This window comes from Ctenocephalides felis, unplaced genomic scaffold (assembly GCF_003426905.1).
Source record: "Ctenocephalides felis isolate EL2017-DRISC unplaced genomic scaffold, ASM342690v1 CF-g0.4_SCAFFOLD_01886, whole genome shotgun sequence".
Taxonomy (NCBI): domain Eukaryota; kingdom Metazoa; phylum Arthropoda; class Insecta; order Siphonaptera; family Pulicidae; genus Ctenocephalides; species Ctenocephalides felis.
Genome location: NW_020538040.1, coordinates 47,574,751 through 47,599,995, shown reverse-complemented (window position 1 = coordinate 47,599,995; position 25,245 = coordinate 47,574,751). Strand labels below are relative to the sequence as shown.

Genomic DNA, 25,245 nt, shown 5'->3' with positions numbered 1-25,245 from the left:
GTCAAAATAATAGCTACATTATTCAACCAATGCAACATATAAAATTTCCGGGCACATTTTTCACGAGGATAACACTGTATATAAAAACCTTGATCTGGTATTTTGTTAGAAATATTCAGAAAATAGTAGAGTTGGAGTAGCTATTAACTTAATTTACGTTTTTTATTCACTATTTTCTTATTATTTACACCTGTACCAGGCTAAAGTTTCAGTTGATCTTTTTACACCACACGTATGTATGCTTTTATGAAGATTATATATAAAAATTTGTTGAATCCAACTTAAAAATAACAATACATCTTATAAAACAATTAAATAACTAACATATAATACTTTTGGTATATATTTTCAAGCATGACTGTTTATCTCCTGATAGCGACGATGCTTGATTTATGGCGATGGCTGGTTACACATGTTTATATAATACATGCCCCGTACTTTCAAATTTTGTTAGTAAAAACTTACTAACGGTACTTGTTTTTGAGATAATCGGTGGTGGACCTTTTTAACCTCGGACCTTTAAGTTCGACCCTATTGCACGATTAAACGAGTTCGACTCGCACTTTGCAAATATTTTTAGCGTATGGTTGAACTTCAACACGATGCACCCAAAAAGTTGTTCCGTGTTTAAATGATATTATAGTAAATTTTATTCAGCATCATATTTGATAAGTGCACTATTAAATACCATTCCATAAGAATGTGCTTATGTTTGTTATTTCTTAAGTCAACATATGCCGCCCACCGTTTTATTTAACTGTGCCATAATGCAACTAACAGAGCATACGTTTCACATATTATAATAACAGAGTATGCTGTCATTAATATACTATTTGATAAATAACACCAGACAAATGATTTACTATGTCATAATTACAGCGTCGTAAATAACTTGCGTTGTGCGTTGAGGAATAGGCCAAAGACCTCATTAAATTAAACTCAGACTGTATACATTAGTAATTTTAGTTCATAGAATATTAAGAGAAATATTGGCTTTGCTAATAGTTAAATATATACTACAAACGAACTCTGTTTTCTAGAAAGACTATAATTGTTGAAAGTGTCCTAATGCTCAGTTCAGCAAAGTTAACTTGAAATAGGTCTAAGGTTTTCTTGAACTCTCATGTCATTTTCAGGGTTTATCGTAGGTTTACCATTGCTGATGTGTAAATTTTTGTTCATTCATTTTTCATATATGAAAATTTTGCTCAGATATTTGCAAAAAGTTCTAAGAAAGGCGCAAAACATAAAATTTTGTTAATAACCTATACAATTTACTGAATTTTATCAATTAACCGTGGATTGAAAGTTCGAAATAAACGATCTGATTGCGGATTTTAGTAACGTTAAATGTTTCGTTTATTACTACTCGTTGTAGTCATTCGGCTCTGAATCAATAAAAAACACATATGCAAAGTTTCATGATTAAGTTACGTAGCGCTTCTCATACAAAATTGTACTAAAAACTGTCAAAATGCTATGTGGTTGCAGTGGAGCCAGGCGATTAATTGCAATCTATGTATTAATATTAATAGACTCTTAATATTAGCTTTTAGATAGTGCGCAATTCAATCAAAAAAAAATTGAAATTTTAAAAAACTTAGCGACAAATGAGTTAAGTGACAATTCGACAAATTTTTTATTGAAAATTCGACGCCCTGCGAAACAGGTTTTTTGTAATTTGTTTTGTAGAGCGTCGAATTTTTAATAAAACTCTTTCATTTGTTCGTTAAGTTACATCTAAAAAAATATTTTGAAAATTTTCCCATGCTATTTCTATACAAAACTTTGATTGAATTGAGCACTATCTAAAAGACAATAAGAGCTAAAACTTATAGAAGATTATTTTTTTCAATTTGGGAGCATTTGAGCCTCTGGGAGCAAGGAAATTTGAAAATATCCATATTAAGGACCACCCTAATATATATATATATATATATATATATATATATATATATATATATATAATATTTATAGCATGTTTATAGAATAATTTTGCACTATGCGTTTACGATAACGGGTGTTCACACGACAAGAGCTCGACCGAGAATCGCATACCATAATAATAATAACAATTTTTCGTCGGAATTTTAAATAATCTTGTTATGATTGCCACTTTGTGTCAAACATTCATGCTGTGTGCGTTGCATTAAGCAAGAATTTGATCATTTGCAATAGTGAAATCAATAGTTATGGAGTGCGTTTTGTCAGTAGCATTAATATTACTTCCGTTCTTTTTATTTTTATTAAGTTTAATATGTTTTTTTTACATATTTTTCGACCGTACTGAGGACATTCTTGTGATTCAGGTATTTTAATTAGTAATGTAGTTATATTTAAAATTAATTTTTGAATATATATTTTAGATATTTAGATGGTAAAAAAATTAGTTACTTTTCAAAAGGTTTCAGTCAGGAATGGTGCTGTTTAGATTTTGGTAAAGATCAGCTGAGCCGTTTCTGTGTAATTCGCTATTGTAAAAAAAAAACTGATTGATGATAGTTGGTGGTCTGAACGAACATCTTGAAATATTACAGGCTTACAAAAAGCGGTTTAATTATAAAAATGCATCAATGTTTGGAATGACGGACAGTGTCAAAATTTCAAAATACTGCAGTTTTAATAGTAGCTTAATCTCAGTTCTTATTTTCTTATTCTGATCAAGTCATTTTTTTCTTTTTGCGGATGTCGGGAAGTTTTTCCTATTGTAGTTTAACATTCCTATAAAAAATTAAACGCGATATATTGCATTTACCCTAAACTTTAATATGAAAGAAAATAAAAGCTTGTTTTTTTATGTGACCTGCTGCCTCATCACATATTTCTATCGAACCATGCACAATAGAACTTGGGTTATTATAACATAAATTTAAATTTTCTTGTCGTACAAGAGTATTGTATTTTTCACAAAAGACTTCACTTATGAACCTTCATATAAAAGTTTGATTCTTCTCATGTTCGAAGAGATTTTCATTCTCGGGTGAAGCATCTGTTTGAAAAGCTCGGCGACCTTATGAACAATGTTTTGTATGAATATTGATGAAGTAAACCAATAATATAATTCGATATTGAAATTGTTTGCTCATGACATAATTTTAAAAACTGTAATTAAAATAGAAACTATTAGTGGACTTAGCGACCCATAGTTTGTTGCATTTTGCTCAATAAAATGAGGTTTCTTTGATGTGAATGTGTATAGTACAGATATTACTCATTAATTTCTGTATTTTTTGTTACAATTATTATATTTAACGCCGTCTTTTGATATCAAAATCGCTTACATTAAATTTGATTTTTTTTCTTCTCTAAATGCGTTTATATCTATTATGTGTTACGTAGGACAGATTATTCAAAATGTAAAAATGATTTGCAATATGGGTACGATATTTTTGAATTGAATTGAATTTGAATGATATATTGCGAATATGTCATTAATATAGCGAAAAATAATATCGATATTAAACATACAAAGATTGATATTATCTCCGATTATGTAAAAAGTGATTTTAACAACAGATAAAATAGTTTTTTTTTTATAAATGTATTCGTGGAATAACGATAGCTCGGTATTCGTAAATATATATGTACTGAAATTTACTAACAGTCAAAACATAAGGGTAGGGCGGTGCACAAAGGTCCAATTTGATCTTGAGCAATTTGAAAATCAAACCAATTATATTACAACAAAATAAATAACACATATGATACGAACATTTAACTATGTTCAGTAAAATTCTCAATTAATACATCATTGTAGAAATGTGTTTTTTGTGGTTTTTCAAAAATTTGTCACCTGGTCCTGGAAAACGCATCCAATGTCTTACTTTAATTTTAAAAGAATTTTACAAAATAATAGCTGCGTTATTCAAACAGTGCAAAATATAAATTTTATGGGTGCATTTTTAACAGAGATAACACTGTTAACCTTGATCTGGTATTTCGTCAGGTATAATTACCTTATGAAACAATGAAATAACAAAAATAAAACTAACAAAGAAAGAAAATACTTTTGTTATGGGTTTTCAAACAATGCTGTTCATCACCAGACATCGTAGGTATCAAAATGATGGCTGGTTATACATCTTTTTCCCTCTACATTCAAATATTGTTGTTAATTTTTTTTAACTTTATTTATGTGGGCTCGCCCGTAGGTAAGCGGTTAAGAGCGACGGGACTTGTTTCAGAGGTCCCGGATTCGATACTCACTTCGAGCAGCCTGTTGTCAGGCAGCAGTGACAACGATTATCACTTGGAAATATAGATAGCAATATGTTTCCAAGTGAAAATAGCCCTTGCCCGGGATTGCTGCACCAATAAAAAGTCAGCCCTATTAGATTAATTCTAATAACAAAAATCATCAAATATGGATGGATTACCACTGGGTTACCATCTAAAAAATATGAAGTAAGGAGAAGTTTCAGCCCAGCAGCTCATAGGACGTAAGGTTCTGAAAAATATAATAACTTGTTTATGAGATATTGGTGGTGGAGCTTTTTGCCCATTCCCAAGAATCACATCGACGAAAAATTCATTCAAATTTAATTCAATTATATCCATTGCAGAATTTCCGAGTTTCAATAAAGCAATGCATTAGGGCCTACAAATTTGATTCATATATAGTAATGCACATCATTTATAACCACAATCCTGACAACCAATCAGCCTCATTACCGTGTGTCGAAACCCGTGACGATATTGAAACCCTCATGTAATTCAGTAAATCAACAATTGACCGCGTTTTGTCAGGAAGTTACTCTTTTCGCCATCGGCAATCGTGTGGGCATGCATAAGCAGTCGGTGCCCGCCTGTAATTAAATGCTGTAGCTGCACGCAACCGGCAATCGGGCGAACGGGGACGATTGCCGCAGTGTCAGGTGCATTTCTCGTTCCCTTCGATGCGGGAAAATTGGTAATGGATTGACATTAGTTCGAAGATTGAAATGGCATCAGGCGAAATTCTCAGCTCGATTAGAAATTCTCTGAATTATGTCTTTTGTGGTAACACTGGTAGCATAACCATTAAGGGGTTACATCGGCTTCCTCGGGCAAAAACGAACTTTTTTCAATAATGTTTTTTGCATATAAAAATGAAATATTTTAATGAATTTTTTATTTAAAAGATGCATATTTAATAAACACATTTTGTAAAATTTTCAAAAAAAAAAAAATCAAAATTGCGGTCATTACGACGCCATTTCCGGCAGTCCTTCGGAAAAAATTTTTCTTCGCGTTGTCAGCAGAACTTCTTTCAGGATCATCCGAAATAAAAATAAAAGATACGTGTTATAGTAAAGACAATAAACTAGGTATTGGACGAAGGGAAAAAGAAAAAAATAAAAATTGGATTTTTGGCAGACGTTTTTATAAAAAATGCAAATTTCGATGAAAATTTTTCGTTATTTTTTTAAATAGTTGTAATTAAAAAAAAGAAAATCTTCCGTTCAAGGCCTGGTAAATGATATCTCGAAGACCTGTGTGAAATTTTATCTAAATCCGTTGAGTAGTTCGCGAGAAATCTTGACAACCGTGTTTGAAAACATAGTTTTGAGAAATACGCGTTTAAAGTTTTAAGAGACAATATAGGTGGACCTCGAGCGTTTACCTTTTCAAGGTAGTATCTCCGAAACTATTAGTTGGATCAACTTGAAAATTTAGGACAATATTCTAGAGATGCTATAGAATTCAATAATACGAAAATTTCGATTTTTTGAAACCGTGAACCCCATGTAACCCCTTAAGGTATTCGGAAAGTAGTATTAGAAAGTCTGACACAGTAGTCCAACTATTTGGTGCAAAATAAGCTGTTGCCTGTAGAGTACTCGGGAAGTTTTGAAAATTTGTAACCTTACATTTCGATATGATGGATTAGAGGATTTTTTTCTAGTTTAAATCGTATATAGCTACTTTTATCGTAGAATGAGCCGGAAAGAAATTATTGTTTTTTGAAGCAGTTTTTTCAATATAGCGGTAGAAGCGGTGAAAATCCGAGGTGGCGAGTGTTGAAATTCGTAAAGAGTACATTAAAATCTAAAAGGTTACCAATTTTCAATATACTTGTGTACTCTTTCGGCAAAACTACCAAATGACTGAACAATTATAGTAGGAATTGCAAAAAATGATATTTAAATAGGAAGGTGAATTGGATTGATAAAATTGATCTCATCAGTACTCTAGAACCTGATGCACATTCGGCTTTAAAATTGCAAATCAAAATATTGGAAACCGATTTCGGAGTTGCGGCACTTATAATATATTTTCATATTTCACGTCAGATAATTACTTTTTTACGTGAACGTAGCATTTTGCGTTACGTCAAGTTGCATGATCTTTCCAATACGTATACATAATCAACTTAATCAACATTATGATTTAGCTATTTAGGTAAAATGTTCTACTGTTATTTCAAAAATATAATTTTTGCTTTCGCTAAAAAATAACCAATACGACTTTGAATTGATGTCTTTAAAACATTTTTATAATAAAGTAGAGCGGGGTTTAAAATAAAAATATTAAAATCCCACCACCAATATCTCAACAACAAGCATAGTAAAGAAATTTTGAACAACAATATTTTAAAGTAGAGGGAAAAAATGGGAGATAAACTGCAATGTTTGAAAATTCATAACAAAAGTATTTTCTTTCGTTGTTAGATTTTTTGGTTGTGAGCTCTATTGTTCAGTTTACGAGATCTTAATATATTGGTCCACTCCGGTTACCATTTAGCCATCGATTTTGATACTTTAGTATAATGTTATTTAATATAGCACCTTCCTACATAACAATTATATGTATTCGAGTTACTGCTACGCATTAGCTAACAGTCAGTGAATTTTATTCAAAATATGTAAAAGTTTATATTAGCACTCTTTTAAACAACAACGTAGTAAGAAAATTATTGGCGTAGAAAGCGCATGTGCACGTGAAGCTAATTTAGCTTTTCTGATATTGCACCATTAATAACTAGTAAAAAAGCATTCAGAACTTTATATGTAATGTGCATAATTTTCTATTTTGCTGGGTACGATCCTGATGCTCGCAACAATAATGACCCGAAGTCACGATCCATTCACATCGTTTAATGAATATGAAATTATTTTGTGAACACAAGTCATAGGACGATGTCATTTTGAATAATAAATGCACTTTTAGTAGTAAAGTTGTGGCAGAGCGGTTAATTTTTTTTATTATTATTGCATACAAATATAGAGCAGCGATGCCATCTAATTCGAAACTTCTCTATTTTTTTAATTTATTATTTCATAATTTGTATTTATGCACATTTCTTGAATTCAATGTATAATTGCTCACAGTGATTAGCTATATGTCTATATATAATTAGGTCATTTGTTTACCTGTTCTATGCAAATATCCATGCTTAATCATCTCAAGTTGGAGCTCACATTATGTTTGACCCATTATTCAAATTCAGTAATGAGAAATACCTGAATGTGGTATATGAGTTTACAATTTGCTAGTGAATCCTCTTACACATTATCTTTTTTATCTTAAACGTTTACGTATATATTATCTAACTGTTTTTAAGTAATGCAAAATGCCTGTACAAATCCGTGCGAACATTGTAGTATGGCCTTATTTACATCAAGGTTAATAAATTAAAATTTTCAGAAAATTAAGAAAAACATTTCATTACTCGAAACACTTTTTTAAATAACGGATAATGTAGGTATATTTATATATTTGTATATTTGCTCATTAGTCCTTTTTTATACTTGCGTATGTGTTTAACTTGTATTTTTAAGAGTGCAATTGCAGATTGAATTAAAACATAGCTAAAACTGACCATTTACTAGTTTTTACTTTGATTTTTAGATTTTATAACCAAAATATTTCAGATATGTTTCTAACAACTATGTATCAAATGCTTTAAAAACATTTTTAAATGTTTTTTTCATCTAGCTTATAATAATTAAATCTTTTATTTACAATAATTTGTTTAATATTATTAATGACAATATCTGCCATGGTATTTATGATTAAGATTCGTATAAAAATAGTTTAAAAGTGTAAAAATTATAGTTTTCGATCACAAATTCAATTTGTTTGTTTTTCTATCACAAATTAGACTTGTCTGTTAATTTATAGAATAACTTTAATTTAAATTAATTATGATTTTACAAATATTTATTTCAAGAGTTACGAGCTCATAATATAATTTTCTAGTTTTACCATAATATCTGATAATATTGACTAATTTTGATAATTATACGATTTAATTTCAAAAATGGTAATTTCTTACGATACTAAATAATTATATGTGTGAAGAAATCAATACAAGATCACAACAACTATCGAATGTTTTAAAGAAAGATCTTCTTGTATGGTATTTGTTTCTAATTATTTTTTTTATCTTTTTAAACTAAGGGAATTTTGGATTATAGATAAGTTAATCAGGGTTTCGAGAAATTTACTTGCATTTCCAAGAAATATATGCACCATATGGGATTGGACATTTGGGTCGCCAATTGAACTTTATCACAAAACTTCTGTGATAATATTTTTAACTCTATATTTAACTACTGGTAATCAATTTATTAATGATAAATAAATAAGCTATTGCATTTTTACATTTTAAATTGAAATTGATAAAGGATTAACGAGAAATACGTACGTAATTGAGAAAAGTGTAATAATCCATGGATTATTTAGCGTATATTTTGAAAGTGCCTCGTATAGAATTTTGCTACAATATTTTATATTCAATACAAATAAATCAATACACACTGCATATTATTGAAAAATATTATAATTTGTTTCTATTTGAATAGTCTGCTCTTACTCTGTGTTTGACTTTCTTAAAATGGTTAAATCACTTATTACTCTTTATACTTCAGGACATATATTTCATTTAATGTGCTTCTGATAAACGTTTTGTAAAACAAATTACAGAAGATATATAATGTGTAGATATCACAATAAAAAATAATATTTATTTAATTAACCACCAGATCGCCTCAGTAACCTGCTTAACGACCACTACAAGAATTAAGTACCTTAAATATTACAGACTCTAGTGTTTTTTTTTTATATTTATCACAAAGTCTATACCAAGATAGGTTATTGATGTTGTCTCAATTAAAAATTGATGCATCATACAATAAAAATATTGAATAACCAATAACAATTTATCTTCTAAATGCCTGTGATGGAGATCCCCGCCTTCACCGGTCTTACATTTTCCTCTGTACATAAATCCCCTTTTCCAATTTATTACCCATTGATTAAGTTTTTTCGAATCCGTTCAGACGACTCATTGTTCATTTCAAACAAATTTACAACGCTAGTAAAACATGTCATATCTCTTACAATTTCTGGTGATGAATGTCCTACAAACACGGACCCATTCAACTGACACGCTTCTCGAAGCATCTTGCGATCAATATTGCTGTCTGGTTTATTATATATGTAGTCTTCCAAATCATATCAAATTAAATAGACCCTTAACAAGGTATTGTTGTTTGCAGAGCCGAACTTAGGAATTGTGGTAATTTTCATTAGAGACGATAAACTTTCTTACAGCGACATATAAATATCGTTGAAGTGATACACTAATGTGTAGTTAAATTTAGAAAAAAATTAAATAATGCTAAGTGGTAGTAATTATAATGCCTATACTAAATGAACTATTTCACAACAAATAACAGGAATCATGCAAACAATTATCGATCTATGTTCAGTAAAATTCCCAATTGTAGATATGTGTTTTTTACTATTTTTCTAAAATTTGTCATTCTATCATTCTTGTAACTTTAACATGACAGAAGTCAATAGTTTCAGACTCACGACTTTTCATATAGAATTTTTGACATGAAACTTATAATTTAATATTATATTTTTCTATATAAATTGAAAGAAATTATAGTTCAATATTCATTATCTATATAATTATAATTTTTAATAGTTTATTATTTCGTATAGTTTAACTATATGTAAATATTTTATTGAACATGCAAACATGTGCGTGTATTCTTCGATGTTCTGATGTTCATCTATATTATTTCGGCTGTAGTAAAGGGTTTCAGTGATTTAATGTCCATGGTTCAAAAAGTATTGATAAAAACATAAATAACACAGTACAATATGACACGCACTTACTACAAACTACAGACTAGACTTGCTATACACTATTCTATATTTTTACTTGTAATGATATGATATCATTATACATATTCCAAATTTTAGTGATAGGTAACAAATTAAATAAATCCATTATTTTCCTGTAGTTCCCGTAGGGTAAGTTATAGTTATCGCATAAAAATGAAAATAAAAATATTTGTATATCTTTATTTCACTTCTGAACATTCTGGCATACCTGAGAAAAAATCGATGCATGTGTGTATGTGCAGTTACATTTTTTGTCGATGATTTTGAGAACACGGATCAACCGATTTGAATGATTCAAAAAACATTTGATTTGTATTGATCAGAAAACGTGCTGATTTTTTGCCAACGGCAGGACCAGTGGTTTCGGAGATGCGGGGCTAAACGGAACATAAGATTTGAATGATTTAAAAAACATTTTAATTTTATTGGCAAAATGAAGAATTGATGAAATATTTGGGAAGCAGCAGTTTCGGAGATCCAATGAAAAAATAGAAAAATTGCTGAGTTGCAGCCAAAAATGATCATTAGACATAAGCGCATTAAATAACCAAATATTTTATAGAAATTTTAATAATAAGTACAAATTTGGTCAAAATCAAGATTTATAGTGTTTAACCGTTAGACAGCGACGCGGCGCTTACGCGCTATGGTGTTTCAATTTCATAAAATTTAAACAGGTGCGCATTGCGACTGCTTTAAAAACAAAACAAATTTTTCCAAAAAAATTTAAAGCTTTTAAAAGTTTTAAATGACGGTACGTAAAGTTCCAGCAATTTTACTTAAAAGGCACGATGCCATTAACTACTTGCATTTAGGTTCAAGCTTTTATTTACGATCATTTGTGCCTCCTGATATGATGAAATATATATCTATTTTTTTTTCTTTTTTTTATATACTACTTAATTTGAATATTTTAAGTACAAAAAGCAAATAAATCTCTCAAAAGAAAAAAAATAGGTTGATTGTTCCAATGTCATTTTTTTTTATTTTAGCATGATAACAGAATTTGGAAATCATATCAAGGAACACTATGAATGAATTTGTTAGATGTTCTGTAGTCTAATATGATTCTTCACTGTCAAAAAATATCTTGATGTTCTGAAGAGTTTTCTTTATTTTTAATGCGCAAATGCGAAATAACTTTAAATTTTATTTTGTCATTACTGATTTGCTTCTTCTGGTGCTTAAATCTTTGTAGAGAAACGAATCAATGACTTAGTTGAATTTATATCTGAAAAAAATGTCTATGTTAGTGAGTTATTTTATTATTATTAGTTTTACTTGAATAAAGATAAGGCAAATATCACAATTCTCAATATTAATCAATTATAAATTATTTTTTATTACAATTTTATTCAAATTAATCAAATTATCAATTTTTATTGTATGTATAATTCACCTTTCCTAATAAGGCCTAATAACAAATTAGGTTCTAATCCATTTTCTCGTTCTCTTGCAGCCTAAACCTGTACGAATTGATTAAGAAGAATAACTACCAAGGATTTAGTTTAAGTTTAATAAGGAGATTCACCAATTCGTTAATCAAGTGCCTGTGTCTGCTGCAACGAGAAAACATCATACATTGTGATCTGAAGCCGGTAAGCCTATTAAATAGTCCATAATTATTGTTTCTACATTTTTATGAAATTGATACCTCTTGATTTTCACAATCATGTGAAGTACCGTCTGCACATGGCGTTCTTGAATTTCATTATAGCACTAATTAATTATTAGATCGTACAATCGCATTTGTACATGGTATGGGTGGAATATTTAAATTCCATTAAATTATTACTTAACAACTTGATACCTAATGTAATTTAAGAAGATTGAGTTTGCTTCTTAAGTGTTCATCAATGGAATAATACTAAATTGTTGTATTAGACTCCTGTGGGTGGCAACCTAGATAGTTAAAGCAAATTGTTCTTGAATGCGAAAAAAATTAATATCACGAAAAATATATTTTAACTTTAACTACATAATTAAGTGTCAATTTTCATAATTCTTTGCACTCTATTTTTTAACTAAACTATCGAATGAATATTTATTTATTTATTCAATGTGGTTTCAAATATGTTTTTGCAGCCATTGATTTTTATGTAGTTTTTTTATATTTTATTGGGTGGAATAATCTTAAAGATAACTATACTTATAAAGGTTTACTGCCTAGGAATTGTGAAATATCTTGTGTGATGTTTTTCTTGGCTCATCTTGCTTATTTAAGAACTGAATATATTTTTTTATCATTTTCTATTATGGTTAAACTAACACAAATAGATATTTTTATGTGGCTTTTACAACTACAACATTACAGGGGTTTGTAAATTTGCACAATTTTTAGAATTTTTTTCAATTTTGATTAAATTTTATATTCATTCTTATATTAATCATGAAAGTTTTTTCAGATGTCTGATGTAGACATAAGATCAGTATTATAATATTTTATGTCTTCATTTCTCTTCCTTGATATTTTTTTAATATTTCTAAGTGATTTTTTTAATATAATGTTAGAACTAAAACTTGTAAGAATGAAATGATCATTTGGATCTCAAACATTTTCATCAATATATATCTTCGTTAAAAAAATGTTTTTATTATAACTAATAATACTTTGATTTATCAGAATTTCAATGTAATGTAGAACCAATATTACAAAAACATATTTAATTTAAATTATCTTTTTTTTAATTTAAAAATTCTCTAATTAATTTTACTTCGTTATACTATATACTATATATATATACTCTTTAAATGGATGTGACTCAAAAACTGATATCGATTTAGAATTTTGGTATGTTATTTTTAAAGGTATAACCTATCGAAATATGGAAAAATTGAAAATTCGATTTTTTGAAAATTTCGCACTAGTTGTGCCCCTTAAGAACTCTTCGAATGTACATTGTATTCAATAACTATTATCCGATTTCTTTATATGAATTTTCAAATAAATTACTTTTTTGAGAAATATTATTTCTGATTTTCAATGACAGATGTAAGAATTCACATTTTTCCAAATGAGTAGGAAATATTAAAGGTTTCTTTTATTATATTTCAGGAAAATGTGTTGTTAAAACAACGCGGCAGTTCATCAATCAAAGTAATCGATTTTGGCAGCTCTTGCTACAGTCATAGAAAGGTCTACACCTACATTCAATCACGATTCTATCGATCTCCCGAAGTTATTCTTGGGCTATCCTATGGACCACCAATTGATATGTGGAGTTTAGGTAATAAAAATAAATGATTATTAACAAACAATAATAAAGAGAGGTCTATGGTGTGAGAGCACTACGAATAAATGATCACTCTTACCTCCCTTGTTTATAATCACCATTACTACTTCGGTTTGGACGAACTTTAATTGGCACTGATTTTGAGGAACGGTGATTAATTAGCTCTAAAATAACAACCTGACGAATTTTTGTTTGCATGGTGTTTTATCGAAGTTGTTAAGTACGAAATTTTGAAAAAAAATTATAACGGAATAATATACCAGAATTTTAAATGAGGTATTTCAATGAAGGAAATATCCTGTTCTTCTGCAAATGTAATCCGATATTCTATTGGCAGAAAAGCTTTCTAACATATGAGAATGTTTCTTTGCTGATCATATTACATCATGTTCTAAATAATTTATTAATAAGATTATCTTGTGTAAAATTCAAAATTTTACAAAAGTATTTAGTGACCTGAAACCTGTATACTAGAATATTTTGGTCCTGTAGGGTAAAGAAATGAGCCTTATTGAAAAAATGTGTTTAACTGTCTATATTTGTTGTTGAATGTAATACAATCAAAATGATACAATCTCAAATTGTCGTAAAATTTCGGTTTCGAATGTAACAATGGACATGGATATGCTATAATTGCCTTGTAATCGCTATAGCATTTGACGGAACAAAAGAAAACGCGGGTTGACCTGTTCCAACTTAAAAAAAAAGTCTTCTAAAAGTCATTGGCTATCAAGAATAAGTAATTAACCTTTATGTAACACAGGTTGCATATTGGCTGAACTTTACACGGGTTACCCTATTTTCCCGGGCGAGAACGAAGTCGAACAGTTGGCTTGCGTAATGGAAGTGTTGGGAACGCCTCCAGAGGAGCTGATCAATGCCGCCACCAGGAGAAGATTGTTCTTCGGTAAGGAAATTATAAAATAGTATGAAATATTTGTAAAAATGGGTTATGAAATTATTATATGTACACTTATTTAATACTTAATTTTATTCTAACCACTTAATACTTACGGCAAATTTGCACATGAACAAACTCAGTTCGCTCATTGGAATTTTTAAACTTATCACGACTTGTTGGGCGGTCGGATCACCAAAAGAGGTTTATAAAATTTTATATTATATTTTAATATATTTGTACATTAATGTAAAAAATTTCAATAACTTCTATTCTTCAAATATAGTTATACATCAAAGCGTTTCTTGGGTCTGTAACTCGACTTCTTCATTTGTTATTATAAATTAAACCATACTAAATTTTTATCTCATAGTAATAACATTCTATACACGGTGCAATAAAAAAAAATAAGATTTTTTTGCCAGTAAATGTTTAAAAAATGTGGGCATTAAGTGGTTAAACTGATTTTAACCATTTTTTAGTTAGTCAAATTCATTAGTCAGATGATATTCGTGTTAAGGTTTAAGGCTTTTATTTAAAATTAAATCAACATACTACGGATATCATTTTATTGAAGATTCTATGCATTATTTTGTGCTCTTTTTATTAAATTTATATAATTGTTCATTACTGTTACTAGATGTTAATTATTTAGCAGTTGTAACAAATATAATAATTGAAAAAAAATAAAGGGTTGCAAGTCATTGTTTTCCGTAATAACCCTTATTTAACTGTTTTCTGCAGCTATGCGAGCTAGTAAAACGCCCAAGTATTTGTTATATTTTTTTTAAGATTTTCCGATCATTATTGATAAAAATGTACATTTAAAAATGAAAAATTAAACTTTTATACAAAAACTAAAACCACAATAACAAATTATAGTTCTCAATTATTTAACTCAGAGTGATAAATATTGCAGCAAAATTTCTCACACTGCATGTCGTCTATGGACGACCCTCGTAGCGAACGGGTTAACATAATTAATTCAAAATATAATTGCGAGTTTAAAATTGTTCATATGTATGTTGTTACTTTCATTTTACTAAATTTATTAGTATAGTATAATTGAAATTTTCCATTATTATTGTTAAATTTTCAGTTCGCGCTATATAAATATAAATGAAATATTAAATCAACTTGAGATACATTGTACCGGATATATGATTCAACATGTGTTTTAACATCCAAGAGCTACTCATTTATCATTTACTACACCAGTGATGTTTCAATCGCCAGCAAAGAAATCCTCACGTAATTTATTATTTCTGGCACTTAGTTCGACTCGAATCTGCACGTTCCAATTAAATTAATTTATTTGTAATTAACAGAAGTATCTTTGTATTCCCAACAGATTCCAAGAACAATCCCCGCTGTGTGACAAACAGCAAAGGCAAAAAACGCAGACCCGGCACGCGACCTTTGTCCTCAGCACTCAGGTGTAGTGACCCACTTTTCATAGATTTCGTCGGCCGCTGTCTAGAGTAAGTGTGCTGTTTCATTATTAACAATTCGTTGCCCACAACAAAATTACACTTGATTAGGTATTCGATTAGAAGTTTTGTGTTTGACTTCGTAGTGGAACTTTGAGAAATCAAACTGCTAATGTTCTTTGTTTCGTGTTTAGATTTGGTTTTGTTGCTTTGGATAAATTTCATTTATTGTGCACACTATTTATTATGAATTATATATCTTATATAGTTCATATTGTTTAAAAGTTGTTTATATTTTTCTCTAATCTCAAGTTTCATTAATCAATTAACTATGGCAAACTCATTAAACTGTGCGCTCAGTATCACTGGAATCGTTGTAAAATGTGGTTTCTGAGGTAAAATGTCACTAATAACTAACAAATATCTATTTTATACCGGCACAGCTTCAAAATATAGTAAATATCTTTGATATTTGAGAATGTTTTTTTTGAAAATTGCAATCTAAATAGCCAACGGTCAAAGATTTATACCCATAACGAGTATATTCGTCAATACACAAAATTGTGCTACGTCTCCATGACGAGCAAATCCGTCAATCACAATTGTTAATATTACATATAAAATACAATTTATGAAATTTGGAACTTACTCGCAAAAAGCCCATTTTGAAATAATAAAAAATGGGTTATTCCACATATTGTTTTAGTGGTTTTGCTACCATGTTGGGTTTAACAATAAAATTGGCACCGTATTTGGTTTTGTGAAAGATTTTTTTTAGAATGAAGTAATTAAATGTGGTAATATCGACAAATTGCATAATTCTAATTCATAAACTTATGTTATAAGAGGCATTTGTTGTTTTGTCGTAGCTCTGATAATAGAAATTAAAATAAAATTATTGTGTTGTCATGCATTTTCCTAACTATTCAGTTTTTTGTTATTTTGTTATTTGTAATCGAAATATAAAATATTTATCAGTCGATGATAAAAAAATATTGCGTCAATATTTATATTTTAGTATGAGGACAATATTTATCAGTCGATGATAAAAAAATATTGCATCAATATTTATTCTTCTATTTGAGGACAATATTTATTAGCCGATGATAAAAAATATTGCAGCAATATTTATATTTCAATTTAAGGCCAATATTGTATAAGGCCATTTATTCCTCAATATCGAGTAACGTTGGCCTGATCGATTAGTTGACATCATCACAGAACCGACGTTTGCCTATATTTGTGCAATATAGGTAATCATGGCTACAGAAAACCAATGTTGATAATATTATATATTGTACCGAGATTGATTTCTACATGGGATTGGTGAATATGTTAATTGTGACGTATCGTCATATATATTAAATTACCTGTATCAGTTGGAAGTTTGACAAAATTTTAAATTCAGTTCAAATAATATTTTTTGTTTACGATAGAATTTTTGTGAATTATATTTTAAAATTATGTAATTCCTCATCTTTAAAGCAGGTCTAGGAGATTTCACCAAATTGATGTGTAAAACCTGAATCCAATATTAGTGTTAATTCGGAATATTTTCTGCTGTTATTTGAAAAAAAAAACAATACGTACAGCTCGATAAAATTGTATTTCTTTGCTTAGACCAAGCGAATACAAATTCAATAAAGTGCATGCAGTTAAATACAGATGTTTCTTAATCGAATCCGATTGAGTAGCATTTTTTAGATTTAGCGGAACAAAATGCACCACTAAAACTTCAAATGTCTATATTGAACACTGAATTTCCGCAATACCACTTTTAACATATATCTGGTAGTAAAATTTTATCGAACGCTTCTAACATCTAGCTTTATGATGCCTGTTAAACTTTTTCGTCGCAGCTGAAACTCATATGGTTTGCATTGATGGGTCGTTACATGTTCTAGGAAATAGATTTTGATGGTATTCTGCTATCTTTATGTGTCATCACAATAAACTGCGCAATTTAACAGAAATTTAATTAACTTATATATATATATATATATATATATATATATATATAGCCATGCATACAAATATATACGTATGTATATGTATTTAGGCATGTCAGCTATATGTATTTATATAGTATAGGGGAAAAAACTTAGTTTTTCAGTTCTTAGCAGAATACATTGCTGAAAAGGCGTAACCATCTAAAAATTTTTGGAACCTCTTTGTCTTTGAAGTTTGTTTGCATGTTTGACTTTGTATGTACGTTTTGAAAATTGGTGAAAAAGAAGTAAAAATGTTCTAGAAATTTATTTTGATATATGCCTTGTATCATGTATTTTTGTATTTATTTATTCTAGGTTTTTGGTTCAAATTATCTAACAACTATACGTTAGGTTAAGCCAACATCTCAGTTATAAACTATAACTTAAATATATTCAGTGAAATTATAAGCAAACGGTTTTGTTAATTATCGTTAACATGATTTTTCGAATATTTTTGATTAAATTATAAAAATCTATATCTAGACAGATAGAGTAAATTAATTTGCCTGTCTAGTTAATCAAATTCGTTCAAAGATTAATCAATAAAAAGTAAATAAGAAAATTCATATAAGTTCTTATGATAATATATTTTTTAATAACTACATTTCAAACTTATTTGGAAAATATTTGTATTTATTTAATCGTATTATCAATTCTTTAGATGGGACCCTAAAAGACGTATGACACCCGATGAAGCTACCTCGCATGAATGGCTCCAACCATCAACTTCGGCAGCTTACCTTTCAGAGAAAAGGCATTCGCATCCAGCACAGGTAATAGTCATATTCAATGATTCTTCCATCATTAATCAAAATTTCTTATATTAAAATACATTTATTGAACTAATTTTACTTAGTAACAATTGATTAGTATTAAATGAAAAGTGCATATAAATTGGGCTAATAATCAATTCTAGAGGAAATTATTTTTTATCTATAAAGAAATTAGCATTTGAACGTGATTCTTTCCTGAATATGTATGCTCTTTTACAATAAGTATGTAATAATATAAAAACCATATTCTGACTTTCTCAATTTTTTTACACGCACATATAGTCAAATATAAAGAATTGTCAATATATTTTAAATATTTATTATTCGATCAATAAGTTATTTCTCTATATTTCCATCAAATGATAAGCTAGGAAATTCAAAATCTAAAATGCTTCTGAAATGAAATATCAATTTTTTAAAACCAGGATGGAGTCGAGTTTGTATGCAAACACGCTCGTACTCCTTATATAAAAAACTAGTAAACCCAGCGAACTCCGTTTCGCCACCAGATGGTTTCGTGAGAAAGATAAAGAATTTTATTTTTGTTTTATATTTAAAAAGGAAATTATGTTTAGGTTTTATAAATAAAAAGGTAGCTGTCACAATGTATCTACCGGCACCATCTACTTAAAGTATTGGTTTGTAGTACATGCTAAGTATCAGAGATGACGTTGTATGTGAAAAAAGATTTATTCGCTTTTCTGTTGAAAATTTTCTTCAATTTTCTTTGCGATAAACCTCACGGAGCCCGAGACCTTTCCAACGAATGCAAAATCGTCGAAATCGGTTTGTGCGTTCTGGAGTTATATCGTCAAGAAGGAAAACCCGACTTATTTTTATATAATAGATATTTTAAAGTAATTATGTGTAATGTAACACATTTATTGAAACACTATTTTTAGGTAAAGACAGCACCAAGTCTCCAAGTTGCCACACTCAAGGAGATGCCCTCCGCTGGCAGTATGACACTTCTTCCTGACATCAGGCGCAAACCAGAGCCTGCTCAACGTCAAACGGTCAAGGCGCAATCTACGACGGCTGCCAATTCGGTTATGACGAATAGCGTAGGAGATTTGGAAGGTGCCCAACAATGTTCACTTTATCGTTTATACCACCAGGGTAAGCGGGCAGCTTTGCTTTACCAGCAAGGTAAGGGCACAGGGCCAGGGCACATGTCCCATTCTCAATCTACGGGAGATGTTTCGGGTGTATTAGGACGAGCGTGATTACATTGGACGGAGACATCGAAAGACGACACTTGCGTGCTTAGGTGCTAAGCTGATATCAAAATCATCAATTGACGCAAAGGGACGTATAATATATATGGCCAATTCATGTTCATTATGTCCATAATGTCGTTAAGTTTTGGATTATCTGAGCTTATTTTAGCATATCGATTATAGCGTTTTAAAGTCCTTCTAATTAAAATGTTCATTATTTTGATTTTGTATCGAAGTCTGTAACTTGTTAATTAATGATTTTAATGTCAGTTTTTTTCTTAAATATAATCAATCTACTTATAAATTGGTTAATAAAATGATAAATATCGCAATAATGATTTATGACAATTTTTATTAAATATAAATTTGAATTTTGCTGACCCAAAAAGTCCAACAATAAGTGAAACGTTTTCTCCAAACAGTGGCCGCGAAGATATAACCTACAAGTAACCAGGTTTTCAAAAATGCGCATATGTTTAAAAGTTTTAAAACAAAAATGATGTCATTGGCATTTACAAATTAGAAAACTTTGCCTCCGCATGCGCATAGTGAACTTAATGATGACGCCTAATATTAAAATGTTAGACTAAATATATATTAGTATTACTCGTTATGAAACATAAACGTGATCCCTTGTCTAGAAGTAGTTTTATTTATAGTGTGTGATGATTTAAATATAAGCTTTTATTAAGCCGAATGATCGCGGCTCTAAGCGAATTATTTTTATCAGCACTGCTTTAGAATTGTATGCCTTCTTCTTCCATTCTACTTGATCTGTAAGACTAACATTGTTGAACAACTTTGATCTACAGGTACTAATATTATTAGAGCTGTATAGTGTTCTGAATATGATTTAGAAAAATCGTTCTTTTGGGACCGTTGATTAGAATTTAGGCTGTTAAAAACAGGGACATATTACCTATTTAGAGAAATTATAAATTAGAGAAATAGGGCAGATTGATTACCTTGATTTAATTCATAATTTCTATCTGATAAATGCAATTGAATCAAATAAGCTATCTGGTGTGATGTAATAAGTATAATTGTTTTGAAAACAGTATAAGCTTTTACCTGTCTGTCTTTTTAGGACTTGATGGTAGTTAATTCTTTTGAACCGTTTGTAAACTATGTATAATAGGTGAGTTTTCTTATAGAAAAAAAACATATGTTAGATTTTAAGAACGACTTATTTTAACAGTGGCATATGAATCATATTCTTCTACCATCATCGGTTTCAATGTCTTCATACCATGTATATAATTCTATCATTAATAACTGGATATATAAATAGTGTATTACTAGAATTTTGTTACTGATTATTTAATGAACATATAACATTACTTTATAAAACTACTTATGGTCTATAATATTTTAGTAAATATAATATAATTAGTTCTAATCTTTTCTAATCTTTTTAAAAAGTTGAACATGCAAATTTCTAGCAACGATGTATTTTATATCTAAGGAATTGAAATATGTTTAACGCCAAATTTATTTAGACTTGATAATATCATAATATACTAAAACTATAAACTATCTAGTGCATACTCATAATGAATAAGTCACTAATCCTAGATATATGCGTAAGTAGACACGAGTCATACCTAAGCGCGTAAGATGGTATTTTATATATGTAAAACTAGCATGAATTGATGTTTGGCATAATATTAGTGATAATATTAGATATTTCAAAATATTGTTTCTAAAAATAAATTTGAATATTGTTTTTTGGTTATTGAACAAAGCAGTAGACTGTGTTTCAACACTTTGTGGAACTGGCAGATACAATTTTATTTAACAGATATACTGTTTGTTGATTGTATTGCCAGTTTGTTATAAGTGTTAGGATAATTTAATGTTGATTGTTTAAAAGCAAAATTGTTGAAGACTGCTGCCACATCAGAGATTCTTATAATAAGTTCTGAAAAAAACTTTCATAATATCACCTGCATTACAATGGAAATTACAGCTGTAATTCTTGAATTGATGGAAGGAAAAATAATATGCTGTGATTGACATTTTGTAATCGGTTACCGAGTTAAGTGTGTGACACTATTTGCGAATAGTAATCCTAGAGTAATGTTAATCTTCTATATACGTGATAGTACTTTTGATACACACAAATCATGCCGTTTCATTTGTCGTGATCTCTTTATCTTCTAATCATTTAAAGATAGTACCGTGAAAAATTTTTTGCTATATAAATGACTTCCAAGTTCGTTGTCGTTCAGGACTTGTGCACACAAGCAAATTTTGTTTTATACATCACTCACAGAAATGTTTTTGTTTGGAACAAAACGGGTTTGCATTATATTGTTTTAAACACTCCAAAAATTTTCTGTGTGCACTTGTCTTTATTTTGTATTGCTGCGATTCTAAAACTGCAGTTTAGTATTTAATTCATAGAAGTTTTCTCTGTTGCGTATTTTAAGCTTTAAGATATGAATATTTAATTATTTTGGCAATTTAGGAATGTTATCTCAGCTAAATCATATATTGGTTAAAGCGATATGAAATTATAAATATATAAATATATTAAATATTAAAAGTATATTTTAAACGTTATTGTAAATTTTAGAGATGTTAGCAAACATTTGATTTCAAATGACTAAAATGAACTTTTGGGAACATTTAATAAAAAGACTATTAATCTAAATATTAATTGTTTTCTTACATTTTTCTACTTTCAGAACGTGAACTGGATTTGTTTTCAGAGAAACGAGGGCTTATCTATTACTTTTACACAACGGGCCTCCAATTTCACTTGAAATATATTTTTGATTCATGTTTTCACGCATTCTTTCTAATATTATTATTGTTAGTTTTTTATTATTTAAATTGTTAATTACAGCTTTTTTCAAAATTGTTTACAGCGTAAAATGCTGCATTGAATATAGTCTAAAGATAAGTAAATGATGTAAAAGATGTTAATCGAAAGATATGTGAATATGTAAATGATACATCACACTCGTAACGCCGGTTGAACTTACTAAATAAATATTCTCGTTTAGATCGATAAAGCCTTTTATATTCCTTTAGTTAAATCAGTTTTGTGATATTACAGATTTTATTGTTTAATTGCGGCGAGTGCTATATATTTAAAACATATGTAAGAAATTATCTCTAACGGAAATTTAGAAACTATAAACCAACAAACAAAGAGTTATTGTCGTGAAGAGCGTCGTTAATTCTACGACAAAACATTATGTTCGGTTACTATAGACAAAGCACTTTTACTAGCAATTTTATAGCGCGAATAAAAATCTATTAATAATTGACAGCATCCATTATTAATTAATTGAAAACCAAAGCCGCACATATGAATTATGTCTCATCACGATTTGACTGCTCCGAAGCGCTTCTTGTAGAGGGATACACAATACAACCAGGAACGAGGAAGTAAGTTTATCATGTTAAGGTTTATTTTTATAAACTATCGTTCGTTTTTTACATAAATCGTTTTTTTTTTCAGGATGGAACCTGAGGCCTTCTTCAGAAGATAGGAAAGTTGCTCTGATCTTCGGATTTAGAATGTGCTCAACAAAAGCAAGTTACACAATTGCGGGACTTTATATAAGTTTAGCTCGCGATATAAAGTTTCGTGCGGTTTGCGGTAGAATACTTAATATAATTGAATCAGTTGATTAAAACATATTTTATAGATTTCTGTACTCAAAGTTTTTAATGTATTACTATCTACATCACTGTAATACAAGAATTACGTGTTTATTTTTACAGACGTCGAAACTAGTTAATATTGTATGAGTTGGGTGATGTTTTCAAGTATTTGGGGTTGACGGTTTGTGTACCGGTTTTACTTCAAGCTTAATTGTATAATTCATGAATGTATAAAACATAAAAGTTTATTATTTTTTGTACATTCAAAGCTAACGATGCTTTTCCAATGGTTATAAAATACTATTGTTCATGTGGCATAATTGAGGTTTACATTAAAATCTAAATAATGGCATCTCATATTGACGTAAGCGAAATTGTACTTATGTATATTGTCGGAAACTTTTAGTATTGTGAATAAATGTTATTGATAATTACATACATAATAAAATGAATTTTTGTAGAATCGATTCGAATTTGCAATTTTATGAAAACTGTAAAATGTTGAGTAATTTGAACAATTTTAAAAGCTTTGCAATATTTGTAGAAGTTTGAAATTTTATAGGAACTTGAATTGAAATTAGTACGTAAAAGATCGGTAAGACGGGCCACATTTTTAACCGACCTGGACGTAAGTCTGATAAAATGGTGACAATGGGCGACAGGTTTTGGACTCATTAGTGCTTTTTTACATTTGCGTGTGCCAGTTTTAGATGTTTCGCCTGGGTATGTCGAACTCAATATTGAAAACACTGTTTAAAACTTTTATTTTGCCTATTGCCCTACAGGAACCGCTGATAGGAATTTATCCATGGGGGGGAGGATCTAGAGACAAATGTGCCATTCTTTTTTACATTCTAATTAAAGTCATTGTCTTTACTTCTATCCATGCATGGCAAATCTACGAGAACTTGTCTTGGCATATGTCCGATCCACTAGTGAATATGGTGGAGCTCTCCTATTCAAACCCGTCTCTATAAAACGTGGGCAAGAAGATAGCGTTCTTCACATATTTAATGTCTCCTGAACAAGAAGTGCTTGAAGTAGTGTAAGTTTACTCGAAAACTGCCGTCAACAAACAGCATGTGTGTAAAAAATAATAGACCGACCCGTGGCTCCGATTCAGCCAAACTTGGCCTTTTGTCGATGGGCTTCTTAGTATGTTCTGTGCCACATAAGTAGCACTCTAACTAACATTTAGTCAAATTGTTTTTACTACACATAACTATTCTTCCCCGACTCCAATAGCCATCAATATCGAAAAGTAATATTCAGAATGTAACATAAATATATACAAGTCAGGCCTCATTAACTATTTTTTATTTCGTATTAAGCTATTTACCATTACCTATTGTTTAATTCATTTTTCAGTTTCGTTTTATAATAAAATTGTGTTAACTGTATTTTTATGAACCTCACATTTTCAGTGAAATTTAATCAAAATGTTTTAAAATTTATAATGATTTCATCATTATTTTATGTACTTTTATTCACTTGAATTTTATTTTATCCCTACTTCATCAATTGTGAAGTTGACTTCTCGATTAAAACATCAGATAAATTCAATTATTTGCGTTTCATTGCGAAATGTCATTTTACAATTATCTGTATATGAATCTGATGAAATTATAATGTTAATTTCTTATGCATTTGCCTTCTTCAATTTAATATACTATTGCGAAATTTTACAATATAGTAATTTCAATAGTCATCTTCACAACTTTTACGTAGAAAATTCTTATATGACAGGGTTCGCAATAAGTCGCATTATGGTCGCAATGCATAAACAAGGTTTTTCAATTTATTTTTGAATTACTTGCTGCATTTGTTTTGAAATATAATATACTGCTATACTATACGGACTCAAATGGCGTATATTTTCTTAATATTAAATGTTACTTTTCTTTTCACAACACGATAAAAGTTTTGTTTATAAGTATAGCTGCATCAAACAAAATGAAAA

General features: G+C 29.4%; 1 protein-coding gene across 2 annotated transcripts in view; it reads left to right on the top strand.

Annotated features, from left to right (window-relative positions):
- The window catches only part of LOC113377880 (dual specificity tyrosine-phosphorylation-regulated kinase 2), a 174,573-nt gene extending 154,786 nt beyond the window's left edge, over positions 1–19,787 (top strand). For both annotated transcript variants that reach the window (XM_026618323.1, XM_026618322.1), the window contains exons 5-10: positions 11,582–11,720; positions 13,178–13,349; positions 14,119–14,262; positions 15,605–15,734; positions 18,336–18,447; positions 19,350–19,787. In XM_026618323.1, coding sequence (XP_026474108.1) covers positions 11,582–11,720; positions 13,178–13,349; positions 14,119–14,262; positions 15,605–15,734; positions 18,336–18,447; positions 19,350–19,673 — 1,021 coding nt within the window. In that variant the 3' untranslated portion in view covers positions 19,674–19,787. The remainder of the gene's footprint in view (positions 1–11,581; positions 11,721–13,177; positions 13,350–14,118; positions 14,263–15,604; positions 15,735–18,335; positions 18,448–19,349) is intronic.
- Positions 19,788–25,245: the final 5,458 nt, after the last annotated feature.